General features: G+C 34.5%; 1 protein-coding gene across 2 annotated transcripts in view; it reads left to right on the top strand.

Annotated features, from left to right (window-relative positions):
- The window catches only part of LOC126844431 (fez family zinc finger protein erm-like), a 39,073-nt gene extending 29,859 nt beyond the window's left edge, over positions 1 to 9,214 (top strand). For both annotated transcript variants that reach the window (XM_050582622.1, XM_050582624.1), the window contains exon 5: positions 8,510 to 9,214. In XM_050582622.1, the coding sequence (XP_050438579.1) occupies positions 8,510 to 8,706 (197 nt within the window). In that variant the 3' untranslated portion in view covers positions 8,707 to 9,214. The remainder of the gene's footprint in view (positions 1 to 8,509) is intronic.
- The last annotated feature ends 3,226 nt before the right edge of the window (positions 9,215 to 12,440 follow it).

Here is a 12,440-nt window from a genome sequence, read left to right as displayed (position 1 = left end):
ACTACAATATTACATAATCCATTTTTATACTTTTTTCTGTGTACTAATACTGTGATCGCGCTTGATAATCAAAAAATACACAACAAGTTAACGTTTAGTGTAAGCTAAACATATGATAATGTGTTTAACTCTACTATAAAATTCTACTGTAAGACTCGCAAATTTGACATTTTTTAATTTTAATGTTATTTGTATAAATATCAAAATTGGAAATTACTAAGTTTAGGATAACTCATATGACTTCATTTACACATTTTTCATACCGCCTACAAGCCTAACCGTGGTTGCGGGTCCCGAGCTAACATTTTCAAATGGAATATATTAAAATTATTATTTTCAATGAACTTCTAATACATAAACCTAACCGGTGCGTCATCGTTGAGGGTACGCCTCAGCCAATCACCGTTCCGCCGAGGATTTGTGGCAAATCCATTTCGGTCATCGATATCGTCGATCCGTATCCTCGTATGTACATAAAAAATGTCCACTTACCCGCTGCCCCTGTCTAGGGGTCTAATAACGCGCATTGTCCCGTGCGGTATGGAATTAAATCTAATAGAGACGACTAAGTGACGGCCGGCGCCCGCGCCCTCCGGGGGAAACGGATAAACGACCCCGTTGTACGCCACTACTGTAAATACGTTGCTACACCAGCACCAGCAGCCGAATCTCTTGTAATCTGGTTATAATAATTATGATTCACTGAACCAACAATCACGAGACATGCACGTGCCAAATGACGAACGGAGTATAATGTCGAATCGATAATAATAATAATCACTATACGATTACGATGTTTCGGCTGTACATTATCATTTCCATAAAGGTTGTTCGGTAGGTATATTTTTTTTCTTCAAAAAAATATAACGCGTTTTGACGAACCCCAAACAAGTAATTGATACGCGTTGTCATCTTCAACTAAGGTTAGCCTTGTATATATTTTCGAACCCGAATTCCACTGTCCTGTTTATATTCAAATTCACGAAAATTCCAACAAGAGATTAGTTCATGTCACACAATGGATGGTGTTATGCAAAATTCGTCTTCTCTTCGTTATAATGTAATCAGCCAACCAAAATCCTCTCTCATCACATTCCTTTATTCATCACTATTTCTCAAACTACTCCTCACGATGTATTCCAATGTACAAAATCTGTTCCTATTAAGGGTTTGATTTTATGATCTGTAATAATGAACACGGTGCACCAATGCTTTAAATTTAAAAAAATCTATTATTGGCGTTTTGCGAAATTTGTTAAACACATCTGGCATGCATAAGCATTTAAACTTAATTAATTAATTAAATACTATAATTTGAGTGATTTTGAAGTAGACGAAGTTTCGACCATTGAGACTATCCATAAAGCCACTTCTAAATATGACACAATTGACATAAAGTAAATGTACGAAAATATCCGGTAACATAATAATTCCAAGATTGAACTCGACGAATATTAGCCTCGAGAAGAGCTGAGAAGGACGAAGATATTGATCAATGGTGGGAAGATCATGAAAAACGTTACCCGACACTGGCGCGTTGGCGAGTGACTTGTAAGCCATCATGGTTATTTCAGTACCACCTTAGAGATTAGTCTCTCTTGCTAGGCGGATCCTGACAAAAATAAAAAGCTCCATGATCGACGATACCACTAAAGCATTACCGAGTTTGAATTCTACGGCCTCTGCCAACATCCTTGAAACTATCAATGAATAATTTATTATTATTTATTTATCTCTAATAATTTATAGTAGTTTTGTTAATTGTTTTGATAAACAAACTATTTTCACTGATATTTACCCGAGACCGAGACCATATTCACCCAAATCTCATCTCGTCTCGCCTGACGTGAACAGCTATAAATTAGGATGCACAATAATATTCAATTAATTATTCCGTCCGTCACGCGGGTGGTTTAATACACGCGTCAGTGTCAATGATTTCTCATTTGACAGCAGCTTTAGTTAGTACGCGGACGTCTATGTGGATATTACTTGATCGATTCAAACAAGTTGCGGTTCACGCACCAAATGTTTGCACAGCGGCCGACACCGCATTGTGTAAATCAACCCAATCCGTTTATAAGAGCAACGGTGTTGTGTTACACGATCTGATTAGCTTACGGCTATGTATGGTTTTCAGAAATCGCGTTAGGCCTCCCTTCGATCCGTCTACCGACCACCACGGCTGTGACGGTAGTATGTATACGTATCGCAAGTACATGACGTTAATAACAAAAACGATGTGGCCCACCCACAGTTCTACTAATAGTCGAGAAAAGCTGCTCTGCTGCTGTTGTCGGTCTAGAGCTAGGGAAAAAATTTGTTCCATTGTGACGACCCTTTCAATCGACGATATTAGCTTTATTGCCCTCTCCCGTGTAATATCATAGCCGACCCTCGTAGATCCTCTCTAAGTGCGCGCGATCCGCACGTATAACTCATAAAGACATTTATTGAAACACATAAATCATCACACGATCCAGTTGCGTTCAACAGTTTAATTTCGCTGGTGCATTGTATTTATACACCGTCGTCGCGTCCAAATCAAATGCCGTAGGTTTGGTCATTATTGATAATATTATGATCTCTTAAATCGTATTCCGCGACCATTTCACTAAGAATGCCAATAAATAAACTATAATAAACGGGTTCCGTGCCTCGAGCATAATTCGCAAAGAGAGGGCGTTGGATTATCTGTTTTGTTGTAATTCGCAGAAGTGCTGAGTAATAAATTATTATTATACACGGGAAAAAATAAATAGTTAAAGGGATAAAATTAAGTTTATTGTTGGAACTAAATAAATAGTCAGGTCAACTTAATGTATATCTGAATACCTTAACTTAACATTTGGTTGGCCTACCTTTTTATTTAGTTATCCTTATATAAAATTTGTACGGTTTCCCTAAACAAACCATAATAATTAAAGCTGTTCCAACTATATATTTTTCTCTTTCACGATGCGAAAACAGTTTGCAATCGGAAACGACTAGCAATTATTTAAGCTAAGATCGGTAAGGTTCATTTCAAAGCCACTCAGTTAATAATACTCCTATGCCATTGCAGTTACATATTCGATATTTCGATATAATTAAGATAGAATTCTATAAAGGTTATATATTGACGTAATTAGCCTAAATTAATTGGAGATCTAACTCATGTAAGTCTACTTCACAGTATATTTGATAACAAATTACCACGAGGGGCTAAGCCAGTTTTACTGTTGACATTTGGAAAGAGTTTATGGAGTTCTGTAGGGGTCAGAGATCTTTAAGTTATATTTTATAAGTTTGATGAAACCGGATGTTCGTTATTGTTACCTAGAAATTTAGTTGAGATAGATGGCCGTCTAATAATATTTAATAGCTGAATTTCATCAACACAAACGCCAAAAAATAAAACATGTTTTTATTTATATATTATTTATTTATATTGAGTATACGACAATCGCCTAGATGCTAGAGATTTTTCTTTAAATAACACAAATAGTAAAAAAACAACAAAAACAAACCAAAATGATGTTATGTAGTAAATAAATAATGAGTATGATATGTATACTAAAAAAAAAAATACATAGTTGGTTGAACTATGGTTTTTTTTTGTATACATAAATATATATTTATAGTACATTAGATATTAGTAATACATTATACATATATTAGTAGTACCTTAAGTGTAAATTTGGCAACTGTCATAACCTAACGCATCTCTTAAACAATTATCCATGTCACTGATTTCATATTGGCCTAGTGTAGGCACTATTTCACCTTGGAACTTAGTGTTTGGGCACACATCGATGAGATGTCAAATGGTTTGTTCATCTCCATTCTCCGTATGAATAAAAAGGGGATATATTTTCTATGCATTTTTACATTAGACGTGTCTGACCGAGATTCTAGATCCTATTTAGGATGTCTCGATTTGAGTATTTTCTGAGGGTTTGGTATTATGTTATTATAAATGGGTATGTTGGGAGATTTGAGTTGATTTTCATCTTCTTTACGATCCGTTCTGTGTGCATCAATCTGCCTAAATCTGTTAAGTCTTTGTCGCCATTCCAAAAGTGATTCGCGTAGCTCTATTGAGCTCTGTATCTATACTTACTTACAATGAGCGCTCTTTGACTAAACTAGAGTACAGTATCAGTCGCGCTCTTATCAAATGTCGTTGTAAATGTTTGTAGGGCGGCTGCGATACACTACGCTAAGTACACATTAGCCATTGCAGTAGAATATATTAATAATGTACCAGATATGTTATTAACTATTTCAAAAAAATATACGTACGTTTCGTTTATAATTATGACTTCAACAAGTGTTAATTATAAACTTAAGTGTTAGATATTTTGGATGGATTAACCCCGTCGTACTTATACTACATTATGTTATGCCATATGGTAAACGGGAAGTTAAGCCTCGGTCGTTGGGAGGCGTAAAACGGTGGAGAAAAACCGATTTGCGGAAACATCTCTATTAGTTTGGACAAGGTGAAAAATCGCTATCGATTGCCGCCGGACGTGGTTTGTTCGGAAGAGAGGTTGTGCCCATTATCGAGTAAATATCGCGTTGCTAGAAGATTTGAGGATAGACGGAACGACCGGGGGGAAAAGTGGAAGGGGTGAGTGGAGAGGGACTACCCCCCGGATAGGGGTGTAGATCGGCCATTACTCGTTCTGATAAATAAGATATGAACGCACTGCAGTTTACTTGTACAGGAATGCCGGACACGTACGGAATTTGATAAGATGATGAACACATTTAAAAATCGCAGGACTTTATTACACTTGACTATACATGTATAGTATATAATATATATATATGTATAAACTAGTGCGTTAAAACGGACCTGGCAAGAAAGACAAGAAATTCATGTGCGTTTCCTATATAATGGAAATCTTGACCCAAATCAATCAAACGGCGGCTGTCCTCTACTTATATATTATATTATATATATACATTTACAGTATATACATGCTTTCCCTTTACACGAACGTCTTTTTCATCCCTATTGGGTCTGCCGCCGTCAGTCGTTTAAACGATGCGCGTTCCTTTTTACTTTGTCCGTCGTTCAATACAATATATATATATATATATATATATTATATCACAATATATATACATACACAGATATATACGCCGATGATTGCAACGATTTACTATTTATTCCGTCCACGTTTAACTGCAATCATTTTTCTTCGACCCTCCTCACTCCTTACCGTGTCTCGCCCGGTTCGGTTAGGCGTCTCTTTTATCCCACGAGGTCCCCCTTCAGACGGACTCAATGGCTGCTACTAGTTGTCGAAGTATATGAAAGTTGCAGTTCACAAAACAAGGATAAAGACATATCGCTAAAGATATTATAACGGTACGACAAGTCTATAAAATGAGTCTATCATTTTCTATGGTTTTGAGCTAATTAATTGTTTAAATATTGGAGTTTTTTTTTTTTGTAAAAATAGTTCATTTTAACCCATTTTTGGCTGAATTTTGCCTTTTTAGGACTAAGGGTTATTATGGAAACCCATATTAAATGTATAATATTATATATAGTAGATAAATAAGAGAATATAGATAAGATATAGGTATATGTTATTAGTACTAGGTTTTTATTTTTTCACGATACAATTGATTCCGTTTATTTATTCAAGTATACTTCTTACTCGTCGATTTCATCTTTCTCTTTATGTACATAACATATCTGGCACAAATAGGTATATACTTTATGTATTTTAGAAATCTAATATTATGCCCGTTTGTTGGGCGTAAAGAGCTTTTTGTTTTTAAATTACCAAATTATCTGGTGTTCCTGGTAAGTGAGTTCGGATGAACAATGGTTTTCCATTACTTTTATTTTTATATATTTTATACTTTTTTTTTATTCGTGTATATTCTCTCTCGGTACGCCTTGCGCTCGAACCCCCAAAAGCCTCAAGGGACACCTTTTCCCGAATTCCAAAGTAGCTGTACTTACGGTTTCGAGATTCGAAAAGTCACGCAACTCTGACTATATATATATATATATACATGTATGTATGTACATATATATATACATATAAATGTGCATACAAAGTACAAATGCCTACACATATTATAATAGTACCATCACCGTCGCAGCCTTTACCGCTACTGCTCTGTTGATACTTGATTGGTTTTCTTTTCTTCAGTGTATTATTTTCCGGCACCCGCAAACTGCAAACTTCAAAAGTACTTACGACGAACTCATATTATGTACACATCTCGTGGAGATTGTTTTTTTTTCGGGAACCCGTACGAGCAAACGTTTGTGGATTAAACCACTTGGCGCGTTTCTAATTAAAACAATTACAAAGACCGCTAACACCGTACATTTTGGTTTCGTCGCGTTTTTCAAACTTTCACCGAGCTCGTTAAAAGTTTAAGTAGTATTCATTCCACATTGCTCTCCCCCTTTTACATTTTGAAGCCAACAAATGATGTTCTACACACATAGTACATCCAACGGGTTGACGGCCATGGCTGCGTCCTAATTAATATGTAAGCACTAAGCTTGAAATCAACCGTTTGCAATCGAGACGTCAATTAAATATCTATTTAACATACGCTTTTGTTTAATTTAGATTCATAATAAACTTATTAAATTGCTCGGTTTCATTTTGTGCCAGGGTCGGTTGTTGATCTCGCGTGTCTGTAGGCTGAACATGTAACGACTAACTGCGCTGACAGCACTATTTGATTGACGCGCATTGGTTAAGTGTATTTGTCAATTATACAGGTTATATTGTAACAAAATACCACTAACATAATGAAATACCAAAATATAACAATATTTATGATACAGTGGTATATACTACGAATCTTGATAACAATGTTACTAAACCACAGAATAAACAAACGGGAATCTTAGAGTTCATCAAACAACGATCAGACATATTAAGAAATAGGCAGTGATGCTAGAACGCATATTTTCCTTTTTTAAAAAAAAATTTCTGTGATTCATGCCCACACTGTTAGTTTATTAAATGACCTACACTGACAACAGTGCCGTCGCTGTTTTCCGCGTTTGTCGAGTAACAGTTTAGCCAGAATAAACGGAAAATAAGAATTTCCCTACACCTACTAGCACTGTCCATTTCTCAAGATGTCTGACATGATTTTATCTCTTTCTATAAGAACCCACAATGTAAAAATTATATAGTTTCTCTTCTGTTTGTTCTGTGGCTAAATTATAAATAATTGTTAAATTACCTTTGCGATCAGGACGCAGTTCCCGTATAAACGTTGTTGTACAACATAGAACTGTTGTTAACGTTGTCATGCATATAATATACGTATTTATGAGTCGAATGGTTATATATTGTACATATCTAATGGTATTATAATATTGTATATTGTACACTATTATACATTGTAGCTAAAGCGTAGAGGGAACGTTGTACCTACTAATATTATTATTGTAAATTTGTCAAGTAAAACAGTATAATACGTTTGCAGTTTAATCGTCCTAATTACCGCTTGCTGGCTTTTATGTCATATTATAACATTTTAGTTTCCTCGCAGACGAGAATATTATAACAATTTTATAATATACAGCCGACCATATTATATATTATATTGTATTACGGCAACGGCGGGACACGGGGGTAGGTCGGCGGCGAGGGACCCGGGGACACACTGGCAAGGGTATAGCGATGGCAATAATAGAAACCTCGGTTTGCTGCAGTGATTGGCCGTACGGCGGCTCCACCCATTTTGGCGGTTTCCTCTCTTTCTCGCAGCACATACCTTCTCTCCGAGTCTCTATCTCTTGTCGACTACCTCTCTCTCTCTCTCTCTCTCTCTTTCTCTTCCGCTTCTGGTCCGGAACCAGCGATGCGCCGACGGAGTGGTTGGATGTAAAACTTGTGATGATGTGTAATCGTCACCATAGTAACCGCGCCACCGTGTGTTTTAGACTCATGTTGTAAAGTATGTGCGACTGGGCCGTGTCTGTGCGACGAAAAGTAAAGCACGACTTCATTAGAAGTTCCCATCACATCGTTCAATCACGCCAATGGTGCGAAAATCTCCGGCAATTGCGTACGAGGCAACCGCGAATGGCCGTCCGTTGTATATCCTACACGCAAGGGTAGTTAATCAAAATAATATTCAAGTCAAAAACAACATTTCACTGTATTGATTTGAGACCGTTAGCGTTTGTGCAAAACTCCGTTGGTCTTATAAATGTAATAGATTTGCTATCCTATTGCAATAGGAGTAGATAAGTATTTATGAAAAGTTACAACCGCGCATATCTATAAACGGATATCTCACTTGAATGCATGACGATCGGTCGCCAGCTTCCACGATATAGGATACGGCTATAATATGGTGTAATATAAAAACTATATCGCAAATAACCTCCCCAGAGAAAGAATTAACGACCATCACCAAATTAACTAATACTATTTATGACTTTATTGTCATTACTGCGCGAACTAAACACGCCAGTGTTTCAATTAGACGTCTAAGGGATTTTTCTTTTCTATTTTTACAGGTGAGAAACCTCACAAGTGTCAAGTGTGCGGCAAAGCATTCAGCCAGTCGTCAAATTTGATCACACACAGCCGCAAGCACACCGGATACAAGCCGTTTGCTTGCGACCTTTGTGGCAGGGCTTTTCAGCGGAAAGTCGATCTGCGTCGACACAAGGAAACCCAACACACCGATTTCCGACCCGGAAACCTCACTTAAGTTGTGCTTCCTCAGGTTCAACAACACTATTGAAAACATAATATAATTTATAACTAGATTAAATACTATTATATTATTTTGTATCGCCTAGCATAATCGCTATCTCGGCGGCTTGTTGTTAAGTGTAAGTTTTATTATTAGTTAATTTTTTTCGAAATACTTTAGAAATTTAACCTATAATACCTCACATTCAGGCGTGTATCAATTTGTTTGTTGGGATGTATTAAGATTAAAACCGTACGGTATTTATTTGTAGGCACCGCCGTGTTTATACGATGAGTTTGGGCTATTAAAATAAAATATTAAAATATGTTCGCTATATGATACCATATTTTTGGCTTTTATGTGTTGAACGTTTTGATTTTTTTTTTAATATAAAATATACTATAATGTACATATAGTTATGTTATTACTTATTGGGTATTTCATTTTAAACATCCGCATCAACTTAACGCATATTACTGTGTTCTTTTTTTAAATAATTATATGATAAAACCTTTTGTTTCTGTTTTCCTATATTTGTTTTATTATTATTATTATTATTAACTATTATTATTATAAATGTAGCTACCTTTTTTACATAATTTATAGTTACCTTTTTATTATTTATTGTCATTTGTCATTACTAAATTATTACACTATTCAGCTATATATATATATATATATATTCTAATAGGTAAATAGTTTTAAAACCATTTTTCAAACTTGTATCTATACATATATAATTCTATAATTACTATTTTGTGTTAATGTGATTGGTGAAATTTCTTTTGTTGATTAAACAAATTTAACATTTAAATTTATAAAATTTGTGTTGTCTGTACGTGAGGTTGTAAAAGTACTAATACCTACCTATATCAATCGAATTTTATATTTATTTGAAAATATATGAGGGTTGTGAAAAATGAATATAGGTTATATTTCTATGTACTATTATATAGAAATCAAAATCAGAATTTCAGTTCAAATTATTAGATGATAATTATATAACTATTTAATAATTTTGGTTACAACGCTTTCCAACATCATTTTCAGGTAGACGTTATGTACACGAACTTTCATAAGGCTTTCGATACTGTAAATCATGTTGTCTTAATTATGGGTGCAAATTTCTTGAAAGGACTGTTAGCTAGTAGAGTAGACTCTCCAACCTTACTGCCCTGTATAAATGTTTAAGTTCCACAACGCACCTCTCGTTCCACTACGACTTTTTATATTCCATTGTGTACCACCAATTACTTGTTAAACGAGCCTATAAGACGTATGATGTCTATTGTTTAATACAATTTCGGAAAAGAATAATATATTATTATATTTATAAAAATAAAAATGTACATATTTGTTAACAGTTACATGATGCTAGAATACCATGGTTATTTTTTTGTTTGCACAACCCTGATTGTAAAAGACACTATTAAAATTATACAATTATTTACTAGCAAACGAGTATCTGTAATAACATTCACTCTAAATGAATGTACCAAATGAGTCGGTTCTTACATAGTTTTTAATAAGAATACATTAAAATCAAGTGGTTTTTGATAAAGTTCAACCATCCATGTTGCCGAATAGTGACCAAGAATGCTCATTTACGAATATTCTTCAAATTTGTTACAACAGAAAATTTTTAATTAAAAACCTCTACAAGAGAGAAGTGCATTATACATCTATACATTGCACATACATCTATGGTTTTTTTAAATTTTTGGATTCATTTCTAGATTCTATTCATCTTTTTTTCCCCTACAAGTTGAATTCATCATTTTTTTTATGTCGACAGGGAAATAAAAGTGTACGTGCAGGGTTTCAATCAAAAAAACTTCCCGTAATGAATTGTTTTACCTTGCGACCCCAATATACTCTTGGCAGCGACATAATATTTGTTCATCGTTCACATCCGGTTTTCGTTTAGGTATCTATATCAAAAAAATACCAGATGCAAACTCTGTTCTGTTCTGTACCGACTTCAGAAAGTCAATTTGTAATCCTATAAAGTAATATAACGATTTAAATGTATAAGCTATTGCAACATGAAACTATTTAAACCATCATAGATCGTGATGATGATCAATGATGATTTTATAAAAAAAATACATACCTATAGTGGGTATAGGTAGTACTATGAGTCGCAACTAGATAAGTATACTTTGTACCAAATGTATTAAATTATGAGACAAAAATTACTTTCAAATAGTAAATCTATTTACTTGTTTAAACTGTTTAATTTCTGGAATGTATGCCCTTAACAATGATAAATAGGTACCTACATTTGTTTTATATTGGATTATTTGTAAAATAGTTAAAATAAAATACTAGTAACGATTAAATTAGTACACATTATATTCTTTAGGGGTAAGAGCCAAGAGATTATTTTGTATTGGCCAGAATAGAGATACTATTCATACAAAATGAAATTACTTTTTCATTCGTTTGCAATTTTATATCATAATAATAATAGTATACAATTACTTTTTAAACCTGCGTTACAAAGAAGTTCAGCTTCCCCTTTATTTCAGATAATAATTTCATTATGGTAATTTAGGGTCTTTCGTTGTTACTTTCCCGACGTTTCCGAAAGACTATGTCGGCAACTGCATTTTTATAAGAAATTTACATTTATCTTGTTAAAGGGCACGTCCAACTTTTTGGCTCCCTCTTTTTTCTGCGTGCAACCGTTTCAAACTCCACTGAAATACGTACGAACAACCGAATTTCCATTCGAACGAAATGCAAAACAAACCATGTTTGCAAAAGTAAAGAAAAACTTTTCTTCTTTAACTATCACTTTAGATAACATTAAAAATACATATTAAAAGTCTACTATAATCGCATCACCTTAACGCGTGTATAGACATAATAAATGTACCTAATACAAATTATAATGTTATATTAAGAAAAAACCTATGGTTAATCATAATTCATAAACAATGTAATGTGTTTTTTCTGAGAATTGAAGTACTTATTATGCTGTATTGAAATATTGTAAAGTATATAATTGGATATAGGAACTCGGATATACTTGGATAATTGACTTTGTTAAGATTAATGGTGACGGATTAACATTGGTGATAAAAGTTATGTTTATTATGATCGAATGCCAATCGGATTAAAACGTTTGTCGGGTTTTTTACTTTCTTAGTATAAGTAATTGATTTTTTCGAATAAGACGTATTACCTGCGTAACACATTTGACTTACAATATCAGTTAAGACTAACACTGCGGGTAAAGGTAAATATGAAATTTTTACGGGCGTCCTTACTACCGGTGAGAGTCAGTTATTGGAAGTTTTTCAGCAATTATCAATTGCTGAAAAACAATTGATAATTATTCAAATAAATATGTTGGTAATGAACATATTGAAGATTTTTCGGGCTGGTTTGACGGTTGTTTGTAGTGGAAATACCTTTCTCACTCACTTCCGTGTGGCGTGTACTTTTTTACGTGTTATAGTTAAAACTATAACGCAACTTGTGTGCTATTTTTTTTATAACGTACACAAGTTGTGTGTGATAGCTGTGGAGTGAAAAACCAAAGGAAACAAAAACACTACCTCGGCGGTTGTCGGTATATAATATTTCGACAGGAGCGCGTGGGACCGTTGGAAATAATTTTGACAGGTCCTTTGGCCGTAAATGAGATTTACGGTGGGGATCAGACTGTAAACACACGGAGAAATTCTATGAGTTGTAATAATATGGCCGAAGGGACGGGTAGGGTGGGTGAGGGCAGGGGG

Source organism: Adelges cooleyi, unplaced genomic scaffold, assembly GCF_023614345.1.
Source record: "Adelges cooleyi isolate 19-005CV unplaced genomic scaffold, UGA_ACOO_1.1 ACOO_flye_CR_arks_rails_tigmint_CR_PRNA_651, whole genome shotgun sequence".
NCBI lineage: Eukaryota > Metazoa > Arthropoda > Insecta > Hemiptera > Adelgidae > Adelges > Adelges cooleyi.
Note: the sequence above shows the minus strand (reverse complement) of the source record. Positions and strands in the feature narration are given on the sequence as shown.